Source organism: Macrotis lagotis, chromosome 3, assembly GCF_037893015.1.
Source record: "Macrotis lagotis isolate mMagLag1 chromosome 3, bilby.v1.9.chrom.fasta, whole genome shotgun sequence".
Classification (NCBI taxonomy): domain Eukaryota; kingdom Metazoa; phylum Chordata; class Mammalia; order Peramelemorphia; family Peramelidae; genus Macrotis; species Macrotis lagotis.
This window is the reverse complement of record NC_133660.1, coordinates 288,295,398-288,311,224: the sequence shown is the minus strand read 5'-3', so window position 1 is coordinate 288,311,224 and position 15,827 is coordinate 288,295,398. Positions and strand designations below refer to the sequence as shown.

The window sequence follows — 15,827 nt, the reverse complement described above, 5'->3', positions numbered from 1 at the left end:
TCATGGACTGAAAAATTGTTTCATTCAGTCTTTCTGTGGGTTCTGCCACTCTAGAAGTTGGTTACAGTCACCATTTTACAGGTATTTGAAGTGGTCTGAGGGAGAGCTTGTGAGAATTCCTGCCTGTCATCCTGGTTCCCCCCTTACACAGTGTTTTGGGGCAAATCTTGGTTGACCTCTAGGAAAACAACTGGTCCTAAACAAAGAATCCAAAAAACCCAGCAAGAACAACGAAATAATTTTCATATTTTCATGAAGATACGTCCACCAGCAAGACGCCTATTCCGGCTCTCAATCAAAATTCAAATGCACTTAGATAACGCTTAGATTTTATATTTTGGATTATTAATATTTCCCTTATGGGCTAGGACTTTTAGGGAAAAACATTAGATTAAGCTCTCTCGCAGATACAGAGCTTAGAGTTCGTTATAAAAGCAGGGAAGAATTATTAAGTCCAAAAGTAGTAAAATACTATTGGCTTCTCATTGGATATATTTTTGTTAAATAGAAGCAGGGGATGCTCCTGTTAGTTACAGGAATGTCTTCAAAGTTCAGTGAATGAAAGTGATTGAATGAGTACAGCATTGTTACAGTTCAGCAAATATCATTTGGTTAAGTAAACGTCCCTGCAGGTTAAGATTCCCCCAAGCCCTTACAAAATAGTACAGCTGTTATTCGGCGAGAAGTACTGTGCATCTTTAAGAAATCACCTGTCTGAGTCCCTCGGGGCCGCGCCGTGGACCTGGGGGAGGGGGGCCGCGCCTGCCGCCGGCGCCGCGCGCTCTCGAGCGAGGGCGCGCGCGCCTGGTCCCGGAAACGATCCTCGCGTGCCCCCAGTTAGGAGGCCGCGCTGCGCCTGCGCCGCCCAGCCTCGTCCTCGGCCGAGCCCGGTGCACGTCCGCCAACAACGTGCTATAGTGCCGGCAGCCAGGAAAGCAAGCGCCGCCGCCATGTTCCTTCATGGATTAGGAGAGACGGGGCGTGGATGGGCAGAAGCTTTTGCAGGTATTAGAAGTTCACACAGCAAATATATTTGTCCACATGCACCAGTTATGCCCGTTACCTTAAATATGAGTATGGCCGGGCCTTCTTGGTTTGATATGATTGGACTCTCTCCTGACTCGCAGGAGGATGAACATGGAATAAAGCTGCAGAAAATATTAAGGCTTTAATAGGTCAAGAAGTGAAGAATGGCATGCCGTCGCATAGAATTGTTTTAGGAGGATTTTCTCAGGGAGGAGCTTTGTCCTTGTATACTGCTCTTACAACACAGCACAAATTAGCGGGTGTTTTAGCCCTCGAGGATAGGAAATTTCCACAGGGTCCCATCGGTGGTGTTAATAAAGATAGCGCTATGCTCCAGTGCCATGGGGACAGTGACCCTTTGGTTCCCCATATGTTTGGTTCTCTTACTGTTGAAAAGCTAAAAACATTGGTAAATCCATCTAATGTAAACTTCCGCACCTATAAAGGCATGAGGCACAGTTCGTGTAACCAGGAAATGTTGGATATTAAGCAATTCGTGGATAAACTCCTACCTCCAATTGATTGACATCATTTAACAGGCCTTCTATAGAACTACACCAGCATCATTGTAGCCAAGAATAAACCTTTTCACAAGCCCAGTCCTGAAACTTTACTTCTACTATGGCAGTGTTGCTACCGATTTGCAAATACATGCCGGTGATACTGATGAAATAATGTCTCTTCTTCAGAAAATTATGGTCTTTCAAATTTCTATACATATATTTGTATGGTATCTGTTATAAAATATACAAGTGTTATAATAAATGAGGCAGCTGGGTTTTCTCCAAAAGTAATTCAGCGTACTAAGATAAAACACTGCAATCTGACTTTTTTGATTAAGTAATTCAAAAATAAAGTGTTAGTATGCTTAATGAAAATTTGTTCAGGTATAAAATGAGCAGTTAAAATATAATCACTTCGTGCATGCTGTGCTTCATATAAGGATTTGTTCCAAAATTGCTTAGTCACCATGCATCTTCTGTATTTTTATATATGTATTCATATATGTGTTTGTAATCCATAATAGGAACGAGATGGTATTACATTATCCCTGAGAATAACGGATAATGCTTTTAAAGTGTCAATGTGTAAGTAATGTTATGCTCTTCCATCCTAATGGCCCTTATATTTAGGGACCAGGCCCTGTTACCTTTTCTTCAAAATTAATTTGTCTCATTTTTCCTCTCTGATTGTGTAACTCATTCTTCCTCTATTATCCTTCTAGCCAACCAAATATTTTCTTCAGACCATAGCTATTTGGTGTTTATATGTTTTTATGAATTGATACCCTGAATTATATACATTATACAAAAAATATTTATTTGACAGGAAGAAAGTAGACAACACAACTTTCAAAATTAGCTTTTTTCTCAAATTGTATATTAATGTAAACTAAGATCCAGTTAGTACAGCACATTCTACAGATTAGGTGATGAGAGTAATTTTCAAGATTTTGCTGTAATCAGCTGAAAAATAATGCTTTCTGAATTTTGGTCCTAAAGGATTTCCTTCAATTTGATTTGAAACCCTAATAGAGTGGAAATAGTTTGCCTTTGTGAAATGTAATGGTTTGCCTTGTTAGAGCTGGTTTCTTACATTTCTGAGGAGTGTACCTTTAAGAAAACGCTTGAGTTTTCTTAGACAATTTATTCAGTTCCATGTCCTGGAATGTTTAATCATCAAGTTTCAATTCTGTAAACGCCTTGATGACCTTCAAGGTGACAATAACTGTCAAACTGATTATGAACATAAAGTGTTTAGTTTGAATTATTTCCCTCTCACAATTACAGGAATTCTTGGATTTCAGTAGATTAATGGATTTAGATTTGAGATTACCTGTTTTATAGATTTATTCTAAACCAAGCACTGTGGAAAATACATTAGCCCTTACCAGAATTTGCTTTATTTTTTTTTCTGTCATTTGAGCAATGTCAGATTAAGACTTTTTTCAAAAGCTTTTTAGAATTAATTTTTTTGCAAACATAAAAGAAATTGATTTTTATACAGACAAAAGTCTCAGATCATTCAGAAAATTGAGAGGCAAATTTGTTAATGTATCAAAAGGGTTGGGTAACTAGTCAGAACCCTATTAACTAAGCATTCTGTTATTAGAGTACTTTAAGTCTTAGCAGAAAAATATGCTTGGTGTTTTAGAATTGTAATTGTTCTATTATTGCTATGTTATCAGTGCATCTTTATTAAATAGGTGCTAATTGACACATAATGGATATAATTTAGTAATGTACTGTATGGAATGTTAATAATGAAACCAAAAGTTTAAGGTCTGGGCTTAAAATTTTAAAACAATCATTTACTGAATCACTTTTCTTTATTTTGAAGAACATAAACTGTTTTAGTTGGTATGAAAATCAACAAAATGTTACTACTTTATTTATGGTAAGAAATCTTATATTCCGTTGAAATGTTTTGCTGTACTTGGGAAGATGTACATCTTTTTCACAGTTTCTATCAAATGTGAAATAAAGTTTAAAGCTGAAAAAAAAAATCACCTGTCTGGTTGGAAATATGTCCCTCAGGGCACAGGTCACAGTCAAAGCAGCAGATGGGCTGATTTTCACGAATGGTCTTCTTGAATCCAGGACCACAGCTGGGGGTGCACATGGCAATCGGAGTCTATGTTTCCCTCATAGAAAAGAAGAAAAAGTCACTGTAAGAACGAGTGCTGAAAGATAGATACATTGAGTCCACAAGGAATTCATTTCTCTACTAGGCAAGACATTTATTACAAACTTTTTGCAATTCAACAGAGCAAGGTTGATCTATTCTTCAATGGAGACTTTTGCCCACTTAACCTGCACAAAATCCTCCCTTTGGGCAAAATTAAAACTCTTGTTTTTTCCTGAGAATTTTTTGTTAGTTTTTTTAAATCTATCACTTATGTATTTCTGACATATATATTTTTCTACCCCTGAAGTACCAGTATATCTCTAAATTTCACTCCATTTTTATTTTATTTATTTATTGATGTATGTATGTATGTATGTATGTATGTATTTATCTTTAGGTTTTTGCAAGGCAAATGGGGTTAAGTGGCTTGCCTAAGACCACACAGCTAGGTAATTATTAAATATCTGATGCCAGATTTGGACTCATGTACTCCTGAATCCAGGGTTAGTGCTCTATCTACTGCACCACTTAGCTGCCCCACTTCACTCCATTTTTAAACAGGTAAAGTTGAAATAAATCATTGACTACATAAGGGGAATATATTTTTAAACTTCCACTCAGGATAAATCTTTATATAATTGCAGGATTCCAGAACATGGAGAGTTTTTCATGTAATATGTCCCAATCGGCAAATTTTTTTCTCCACTATGCATTCCTTGTTATATTTCAAATTTGAGCAAATGCAACTGATATATTTCAAGATTCTCTAAACGTGAAATACTCAGAACTTTTTGCAACTTGGAAATATTTTAAAAGTAGGATTGTAAATAGGGAAATCACAGTTCTGTCTTACTCAGAGCATTAAGAGTGAATAGATACTAGCTCCCTGTCACAGTCATTTCTAAGGTCAATGGGGAATTTCCTGGTGCCAATAAAGAAACGGCACTGTGCAGGATTCTAAAAAGGCAAACTGATAAATCTCACATTATTACTTGTCCCCTTACCTGAGAGAAATCTCCTGGCCATTCAATAGATTCTTGATTAATCCTGAATCCCGCACCATGAGGGATGAATTCACCCACTTTCACCAGTGTCACAATATCATCAGGAAAAGATTTAAAATTCAGGATTTCATATGTCTCAACAGCCTCAGTGAATGGATCTCCACATAGCTCATCACGAGCACTACTCACAGGATCTTTGTGCTTCAGAAAATGGTGGAGCTAAAGCAAGGACAAGGGAAGTATTTATGCCTATATCCCAGATTTGATTATCAACATAAAATTATTTTGGCACTATCATAAATTATCGTTCTCTTGTTTTTTCTATTTTTTCTTCTTAAGCTCCTCCTAGAGTTCTACACTTATTTTCTCATTATCTGTTGCAAACTTTGCACAACAGAAGCATCACAGAATCAGCAGATACTAAGGAATTGTAGGTATTGAACTTCCCTCAGAAGACATTTCAGCTTATTTTCCAAATGTCTTGGATCACTTGCAAACTCAATTCTTTATTAAAACTTTAGTCCATGACTCAAGATTACAGAGAGAAGCCAGGTTCTTTTATAAACTCTCTGGCATTTTTCCCAGAAATTACAAGAATCAGGTCCCTTAAAAGATTTTGGATTGACAGAATACAAAAAAGAATGCAAAAAGAAGGGAACATCTTCAAGCAAGATCTGTCACAGGAGATCATTGTTGAGAAGAGGGCAGAGAACAGATACCCGCCCCAGGAATCATTGAATGGTACCTTGGAGAGAAGAATGAGTCAAACACAAGCTCAGAAAAGAGGAGCAGAAGTGGTTACAAGTGAACCTCTAAAGGAGGTTGGGCTCCAGCCCAGAAAGACTTCTTCGAAGAGCTCAGAAAGGAATTTAAAAACAACAGGAAAAAATGTGGAAAGAAATGCAAGACAAAATTAACAAAAATTAATGCAAAAATTAAAAGAAGAAAACAAATGATTAAAAATAAATTGAGCAATTAGAAAAATAACAGCTACTTTAAAAATAGAATTGAGCAAGACTATACTTTCATTTCTATCGTTTGTTACTAGAGAATTGCGGCTGAACGTGTAGCACAGACGTAACCACGAGGAGGAGCTGTGAAAAAAAATAGAATTGATCAAATAATAAAGGAAATGCAAAGCCAAGATGAACAAAATCTCTCCCAGAGGAAAAGAGTTGGATTAATTGAAGCTAATCATTTCCTGATAAATGAAGAATCTATTAAATAAAATTGAACAAAATGTAATAAAATGCAAAATAACTTATTGGTAAACTTGCTGATATGGAAAAATGATACAAGACAGATAATTTAAAAATAATTGTACTACCTGAAAGCCATGATCAAAAAGGGAACTTGGACTCCATTTCACAGAAAATTATCAAGAACTTTCCTGACTTCTCCAATTGATAAATAGTCATAGGATTTACAAAAGATTTTGCAAATGAAGAAATTAAAGTTATGTGTAATTCTGTGAAAAAATACCCCAAATCATTATTGATTAGAGAAATGCAAATTAAAACAATAATGAGGTATCACCTCACACCTACCAGATTAGTCAAGATGAGAAAAAGGGAAAACAAACAATGTAGGAGAGATTGTGTGAGGATTGCGACATTGATGCATTTCTAGTGGAGTTTTAAATGAATCCAACCTTTCTGGAGATTAATATGAAACTATTCCCAAAGAGCAATAAAGTTGTTCATACCCTTTGATCCAGGGATTCCAATTTCAGTTCAAAATACAGAAGAAATTCTTTAAAAAAAGGAAAATTCCTACTTATTCCACAATATGGATAGTAGCTCTTTTTTGTAGTAGCAAAGAATTGGAAATTGGGGGATACACATCAGTGGGGAATGGCTAAACAAGTTATGGTACATGAATACCATGGAATACTACTGTTATATAAGAACCCATAAATGGTCAGACTCTAGAAAAGCATGGAATGACTTAAGGGATGTGATGCTGAGTGAAGGGAGCAGAAACAGGAAAACAATGTACACATTAACAACAACATTGTGAGGTGAATAAATTTGATAGAAGCAGCTCCTCTCAGCAGTTCAGAGTGCGAAAACGACCATATTATACCAGCCATAGACAATGTTACCTCTATCAAGAGGAAAGAAAATAAAACAAAATGAAAAGCAAAAATGTGCGACCCATCAGAATGCGATGAGCACTTTATCAAAGTTATCTCTTATGTTTCTCTTTCCCTTAATCCCACTTCCTCATGTTGAAAATAACTAATCTGTAAACCTTTATCAAAATTATGTGTGTCCATTGTTAACCTGACTGATCACAGTTGAGGGTAGGGGATGGGAAGGGAGGGTAGAAGGAAATTTATAGCTTAAAAAATTCATAGCTAGAATTAGAAGCTCATTAAAACCTAAAAAGTCTACATATGCATGTGGATGGAAATTTTTTTTAAAAAGAACTGCCCCAATATCCTGGAATCAGAGGTTAAAATGCCATGGAAACAATCTGCAGATCAGCTCCTCTATGGATCCAAAATGAAACTGCCCAGGAAAACTGTAGGATACTCAAAAGTTTCAGACAAAGGAGAAAATACTGCATGCAACCACAAAGAAGCAATTCAAATACTGAAGAACCACATTCAGAATTAAAAAGGACCTTCCTATCATAATGTTAAGGATTGAAAGGCCTGGTATCTGATATTATGAAAGTCAAGGGGATTTGAATTGCCCCTAGGAATCAGCTACCAGTAAAACTGAGTACACTCTTTTAAGGGGGAAAGATGGATAGTTAATGAAATAGGTTGATTTTAAAATTTTCTGAAGAAAAGACTAGAACTGACACCCCCCACCCTGGAAAAAAACAACTATTTTCATATAGAAGACTCAAGAGATATATGAAAAGGTAAAGAGAAGGAAATAAAAGACTGCTATTCAATAAGATTGAACTGGTTTTATGCCTACATCTCAAAGCTCTTCAGAATCATATCTCTCTTAGAGGAAATGTACTTGGGTTGAAAGTATGGATATCAGTTGATTCTGACGGAATGGCTTTTAAAAGTGAAGACATTAAAATAATAGGGATTCTGAAGAGATTGGTGGTAGGGAGAGTCAGAATGCAGTAAATTACTTCACATCTAGTGGCAAAATGACCTATTCCAGGAAAGGGGAAGAAGAGGGGGGGGGGTAATTGCAATTTGAATGGTCTTCTTATCAGATTTGGCTTAAAGAGTGAATGATACAAACACTGAATTGGTTCAGAAATTTATTTTTCACTTTAAAGATTAGAAGGGGAAAAGTGTGGAAGGGAATAGGGAAAGAGGGGGGTGGAAATGGAAGGTGACTGGTTGATGGGGAACAGATTGAGGGAGCTGGCATTCAGAAGAAAAACACTGATGAGGAGGAATAAGGATGAAGGGAGGAAAAAAGCATAAGTAAGGGGGGGGGGATAGAGTGGAGGCTAATGAAGAGTTAGTAATTATAAAAGTGAATATAAATGGAGTTGAACTCTCCCAAAAAATGCAAGCAGATAGCAGAGTGGATGAAAAACCAGAAATCTATAATATACTGCTAAAAGACATACATGTGAAGCAGAGACACACACACACCCAGAGTGAAGTTAAACCCTGAGCAGAATATATTATACTTCACCTGAACTGAAAATGCAGCAGTAGCAACTCTTACCTCAAAAAAAGTAATTGCAAAATAGATCTCATTCAAAGGGATAAGTAAGGAAAGCACATTCTCTAAAAGGTACCATTGACCACAAGGTGATTTTCATAGTAGATGTGTGTACCAAGTGGGATAACATCCAGATTCTTAGGAAGAAACTAAATGAGTTACAGGAAGACATATATACCAGAACTAGACTGGTAGGGGTCCTTAAACTCTGACTCTCACAATTAGATAAATCTAATCATAACATCAAGAAGAAAGAAATTAAGGAGTGAATAGAATATGAGAAAAGTCAGATATGCTAGAACTCTGTAAAAAACTGAATGCAGATTCATAGCTATATACTTTTTCTTCTCTCTGTGGCACATGGCACCTACACAAAAATTGACCTCATATTAGGGCATTAAAACCTCATGCCCAAATGCATAAAGGAAGAAATATTAAATGTATACTTTTTAGAAAATAATTCGATAAATTCTCTTGCAATAAAGACCTAAAATTTATTGGAAACTAAATAATCTAATTTAAAAGACTGAGTGTTTCAAGCATGAAATCATCAAAATATTGAAGTTTCATTGAAAACAATGAGACAATATAGCAAAATTTGTGAAATTCAGTCAAAGCAGTTATTGTGGGAACTTCTACAACTTGAAGTGCATCCATGAATTAAATAGAGAAAGAGGATTACAAGGAATTGCATATGACCAAAAAACTAGAGATAAAACAAATATGTCCTCAAATTTTAAGTTATGAAAATGAAAAGAAGAATAAAAGTAAAAGTAAAAAAAGCTATTAAAGTAACAAATGAAACTGTTGGCTTTTATCAAAAAACAATAAGATAGATAAATTTTGTTTAATTTGATTAGGAAAAAAGAAACTCACATTACCAGTATCAAAAATGGAAAGGCTGAATTCATTACCAATGAGGAAGAAAAAAAGGAATGATATAGATAAGTTTTGCCCACCTGTATGACAACAAATTGGATAACAAAGTGAAATGGATAAATATTTACTATACATCAACTACCAAGTTAAATAGAAGAGGAAATTAAATATTTAAATATCCCATCACAGAAAAATAAATAGAAAAAAACATCAGTGAACTCCTTAAGTAAAAATATCACTTGTAAGGTGGATTCACAAGAAAATTCACCCAAATATCAAAGGAAGAAATTTTTTTAAAATTCTTTTGAGCTATTTGAAATAAAATGTGAAGGAGGAGTTTTGCCAAATTCCTTCTATGAAACCATTAATGTGCTGATACCTAAGCCAGTAAGGGGCAAAACAGATAAAGAAAATTGTTGACCAAATTCCACAATGCATGTGAGTGAAAAATTTTAAATAAAATATTATCAGTGTGATTCCAGCATGTTTTCACAAACATAATACACAGTGATCAAGTTCAAATTATATGAGAATTGCCGGGTTGCTTCAATATTATTAAAATGACCAGATTCACTGACCATAATTAAAAAGTCTAACAGAAAACATATCATTATGTCAATAGATGTTGAAAAAGCTTTTGCGAAAATGAAACACAGACCTTTCAAAACACTAGAGTAGGAATAAATGGAGTGTTCCTTAAAACAATAAACAGAATCTATCTAAAATCCAGTCATTATATCTAATGAGGAGAAGCTGGAAGTATTCCCAAAGAGATCAGTTTTGAAACAAGGATATCTTTGTCACCACTTTTATTCAATAATTCATTAGAAATGCTAACCTCAACACTAAAGAAGAAAAATAAATTGACAATTAGAATAGGTAATGAAGAAATACAACTCTCATTCTTTTCATATATGACAGTTTATTTAGAGAATCTTAGAAAATTATCTAAAGCAATTCCTTGAAAACATTAGAAACTGCACCCACGTTGCAGGATATAGAATAAAGACAAATTTCCTGACCGCTTCTGTATATAACTAATAAGAGTCAGCATCAAGAGATACAAAGAGAAATTCCATTCAAAGTAATGGCAGACTCAGGGACTAGGTGAAAAAAGTGTAAAACAATAATCGCACAGATCAAACCATATCTAAATATCTGGACAGGTGTCAGTTGCTCATGCTTAGACTGAGCTAATAGAAAAAATGATAATTTTGCCCAGATTTAATTACTTGTTTAGAACCAGATCAATCAAATTTCAAAAAAAAATATTTTATCAAGATAGAAAAAACAGCTAAATTCATACAGTGGAACAAAAAGAAGAATATTGAGAGATAAAATGAATAAATAACAGGGTTGTAGCTCAATAGAATTTGTTAGGTACATAGGAAAGAATAGCAGATTACTATAGCTATCAAATATTTGATAAAACCAAAGTCTTCAGCTTCTCAGAAAAGAACTCACTCCTTAAAAAAAAAACTCTGGGACAACTGGAAATAATATGGCTGACATTTGGCATAGACCATCTCATACTCTATACCACTATAATGTCGAATGAGTTCCGAATTTGGCCATAAAGGGTGATATTTTAAGCTAAGCCAGTTAGAATTTCAAGGAATAATTTTGTCAGATATATGGAAATGGAAGAAGCTAATGATCAAAGAAAAGATGGAGAACATTATAAAATACAAAATGGATAATTTTGATTTCAATCAATTAAAAAGATCTTACACAAATAAAAACAATGAAACCATGATTAAACAGGAATCAGTATGGTTGGAATGTCTTTTTTACAAACAGTGTTCTTGACAAAGGACACATTTCTAAAATATAAACGAACTGAGTAAAATTTATTAGAATTCAAATTATTCCCCTACTTATAAATAGTCAAAATGTATGTTATCAGATGGAGAAAGTGAAGGTATCTTTAATCACATGAAAAAAAATCCTTGAAATCATTATTGATCAGGCAAATGTAAATTTAAGCAAGTGTGAGGAACAACTTCACATGTATCAGACTGTACAAGAAGACAAAAAAGGAAAATGATCAATCCTGAATGAGATATGCTTCATCTGGGACACCAATGCGCTTATGGTGCAGTGGGGAACTCATGGAACCAATGTGGAGAACAATTTGGAACTGTGCCCAAATAGTTCTAAAACTACGGATAGCTTCTCTCCCATCAACACCATTGCTAGGACTTAAGAGACCTTAAGAAGTTCCCAAAACTCAGAGAGATGTGTAAAAAGAACAACAACTTCCCCATGGCTGCCGTATCAGCTGAAATCAATTCCTTTTTCTGAGATCATTTCATTGTTTTTTTTTTCACCAGGATTCCTTATAAGCACAAACTAAGAAACATACCAGAAGCAATGTTAGGAAATAAAACGTACTATTGCAGACTCTCACCATTCCTGCTTCCTTCATACAACAGATAATTAACAATAGGATGTTGAGTGTACTCTCTGTTAAGCATAGGAGTCAAAAAGAACTCTTACCTTGTAAGAGAGGCCTGGGCTTTTTGCAAGTTCTGATGTCTCCCTTACCTCAGACTGGAGCAGCTCATGCAGAGCACAGGCAACTCCATATACTGCACTGTAAACATTAAGGCTCAGTTCTCTTGTGATCAGATTAAAATCTGGAGCCTGTACATCAGCCAAGGAAAGACCTTCTTGGCAAATAGGAATAAACATATCAAAATTATTGTTTGCTGAAAATTTGCAAGTAAAGACTGACTCCCAGAATTGTTTTAGAAAAATGTTCTCAGACATCACACTTTGATTCAGGCTTTCTACAAAATCTATGAAACCAGGAATCTCCTTCTGGGGAGGAGAAAGTATTATTGTTCCATGTAAATTATTAACCTCTTCAAGCTGTTGATCACTAAAAAATTCCCAGGAAAATGTGGTCACCAACACCTTTCCATATAGGATATAGTCAACCAATGTAACCAAAAGATGCTGAAGGAAATCTGAATCTCCATAGGTGAAAATCACATTGGATGATGATGCAATGGTCCTAGAAAGGATGCTATACTTTTCACCCGAATAAAGGTCAAATGTGCTTGAGATTATTTCCATAAATCCCACACAGAGACTATTCCTGGCCATCTCTGCTTGTAGATCCCTGAAGAAACTCTCCCCTCTTATGTTGTCTGCAAGAATTAGTCCTACCCAAGTCCAGCCAAAATGTAGCATCATTTGGACAAATGCAAGGTGAAGAGTGGAATCCTTGCTGCCCATCTGATAGATATATGGATACTGGAGCTTATCAGTCAGGAGAAGATCAAATGGACCATAGTTTATCTAAAAGAAAAATAAAGAAGACTGGAATGGTCATTTATGTTCCTTCACATTTGCATAAGAAAATATATTAATGACTTACACAGAGCAGGCAATAAATGAGAGCTTTTGATTTTAATTTATAGTTTCATGTCACACAATTACACTCGTAGGAAAGATACTGATATGAAGGAATTTCTGAAACTTTAGATGAAGAAGAATCCCTTATCCAATACCTCCATGAAGCAATTACTAAATCTGTGTTTGAAAGATTCCAATGATGGAAATGTAAGCTCCTTCCTAAAAAAAGTCCACTTTTAGAACATACTATCCATTAATATCTTTTTATTTAACTTTGTACCTTAATCAGCTTCTTTGGAATAACGACTCACTTCTTCCTATTTCTCTTGTGTTTATTTAAGAAGGACATGCTTAGAGTCTCCTTCATGCAACTATTAGATAATTCTTTGTGCCTAGATAGATGCCTGATCTTTCTCATCTCCCCATTTCCTTTATCCAGTCTTTCTGTTGCATATTTCCCATTCCTCACATAATTCAAGAAAGAATAATATTTCCTTTAAACTAAGAATTATGTCCTACTGCTTTTTCAAGGAGGAAATTTTTTCTAGTCCTAACCCTATCAGAGATGGGGATGGAGATCTCACACTGAAATCTATTGCCAAGATTGGCTTTACACTATTAGTGACAAAACTGTTAATTAAGGAATGATTCACTCCTCTATATTCACTGAGCGCACACATGTCTGATCTGAACCCAAAATAATCTACTAGTGTCAGAAGAAAGAAATACAAGAGAAAGTTTTATATACTGGCTTTGATTTATCCTTCTCCCACAATTTTCTAGAAATAAGATAAAATATGTAGTGCAGAAATGTAACTTAAGTCATTCCCACAGTCACCAAGTCAGAAAGAATACCCTGATAAAGGTGCCCAAGATGATGTCCTTCTGAACTGTTCTTCCCTTCCACTCCAGCCCATAGACAACTGATTCAGAGAATAAAGCTTCATTCTAATATCTTTCATCTCGCTTGGTGGAAAAGACAGAACTTAAGACATATGTACTTGTAACAACCAGTTATTCTTAGGCTCAGATCTATGATTATAATATATGAATATGGCCAGCAATAATAGTAAGTTTGATCTCAGCAGTGTAATTTTAAATGATGCTATCTTGGAGCTCCAGTCATAAAGCAAATTCCTTCATCAATAGTTTGGGGACAATCCTAATTTCCATATGCCAAGACTATTATCTTCCTTTGTTGATTAGAGAAATATACATGAAAACAACTCTGAGATTCTTTCCCCTCCCTATCAAATTGATAAAAATGAATGTGGGAAGGAAGTGGAAAACTTAGGATACTAACATACTGTTGGTGGAATTGTGAAGTGAGCTGACAATTTTGAGGAGTTACTGGAAATGACACTGAAAGAGCTATAAAAGAATCAGCACAATTTGACCCAGGAATACTAGTAATTAGGTACATTATTAAGTAATTATGACAAACTGAAACAAGTTTCTATATTCTAAAGAATTTGCAGCCGCTGTCTTTGGGATGGCACAGAATGCAAATTGAATAGTTGTCCACCAATTGGGAACAAACGACTAAATTGTGATATATTGGATTAGTTTTGTGAAATTGGATTTATTATTGTGATATATTGGATTACTGAGGTATAAGAAAAAACAAACAAATGGATGTTAGTGAAAAAAAACATGGAGAAACTGCCATGAAATGCTGAAAAGGGCCAAGATTAAATCAAAGAGTATATGGAATACCATGCAAGCATATTCCAAATACAATTATTGTGTCACTAAGTGATTCTGAGTAATCATACATTGAAGTCACATAGGAAGGACTGATGAAGAAAAGTCTTATCTACCTCCAGACAAAGATTTCATAAACTGAAACATTTATTGTTGAATATTTAAATCTTCCCAATGTTGCTCTGCTGGAATGAGGACGTGGGAAGGAAGTGACACATACCACATGGAATTGAAATTATTACCTATAAAATAAAAAATGCAAAGTATACTTTCTCCTCTATGGGTACCTGAGACGACCTGAGATATCATGATGCAAAAACTGAGAACACTGCTACAGGAGGCAGCATACACCTGACAGGAGAGCAGACAAGGCAGGAACAGTAGCAGGAGTTTATGAAAAATGATATTAAGTGTAGGAAATATGTGCTTAAAAACAACAGTAAGAATAACAAAACTATTTGTAATAGAAATAACACAAAACCAAGTGACATTGGAGAGACCATGCCAGTGACTAGAAGTCCACATAACCTACAGCACATACCCCCTGGTTCTTTAAGGGAATTTGAAAATGTATCAAATACAAGTAAATCAGTTTGCCACCAACAGTGGAAGGCCTAGTAAATCAAATAATAGGCCACCTACAGTAAAATAAACAAGATACACTAGTAAAAGAAATTAGAAAACAATAGAACCAATAAAACAAAACATTTAATTTGAATGTTAAAGATTCACTTCATGCATATGCCTTATGAATATATTGAGTAAAACTGAAAATACACATTATCTTTGATCTCATTTTTGGAAAGGAAATTGGCCAAACAAATCTCAGTTTCCTGTGACCTGCACATTTTTGTGTCTCTATACCTGAGCTAGTCAGTGATATTAAAAGATAGTCTTCATTATAGTGATAATTTCAAAAACCTAAATCTGTACTTTTAAGAAGTTTTGCCGCACAGTTCTCTTTCACTATTTTTTGAGGGGTTTTTTTTTTTGCAAGGCAAATGGGGTTAAGTGGCTTGCCCAAGGCCACACAGCTAGGTAATTATTAAGTGTCTGAGACTGGATTTGAACCCAGGTCCTCCTGACCCCAGGGCCTGTACTTTATCCACTGCGCCACCTAGCTGCCCTCTTTCAGTATTCTTAAGGAATTGTTTTTCCATAATCAATTTATCTGTCTGAGATATTATGCTGAAGTGGTATACTGTTCTTAAAATATACAGGCTTAAGGATTGCATTAATTTAAATTTTATTTTACTAATTATAATTGCTAATGATCTCCTTTAAAAAAAAATAGGGGGCACAATGGATGGGAGAAGATACTCATATGTAACACATATTCTTTTTTGCATGCTGGTGGGATTGGGTGTCGTGTCTGGGACTATGGGGTCAGGTGGTTGCTGGGTCTCTGAGGTGGGATGTAGGCTTGGGGCACACAACTACCCTAACAGCACATTTGAGAAGAGGGACTGAGTGAAAGGAAAGAGAAAATATAATAGATGGTGGTGGTGGGGAGAAATGGGTGGAGGGAATTACAATAAGCTTCAGCTACTATGGAAAAACTGGAAGAAACTTC

The 15,827-nt window shown here is 35.2% G+C and overlaps 1 protein-coding gene and 1 pseudogene across 1 annotated transcript in view; one reads left to right on the top strand and one right to left on the bottom strand.

Moving 5' to 3' along the window:
• LOC141518973 (vomeronasal type-2 receptor 26-like) overlaps window positions 1–15,827 on the bottom strand; it is a 30,687-nt gene that overhangs the window by 9,301 nt on the left and 5,559 nt on the right. The window contains exons 3-5 of the mRNA XM_074231396.1: window positions 11,687–12,493; window positions 4,659–4,877; window positions 3,537–3,660 (exon numbers count right to left, since the gene is read on the bottom strand). Of these exons, the coding sequence (XP_074087497.1) occupies window positions 3,537–3,660; window positions 4,659–4,877; window positions 11,687–12,493 (1,150 nt within the window). The remainder of the gene's footprint in view (window positions 1–3,536; window positions 3,661–4,658; window positions 4,878–11,686; window positions 12,494–15,827) is intronic.
• Window positions 927–3,582, top strand: LOC141518972 (acyl-protein thioesterase 1 pseudogene; annotated as a pseudogene).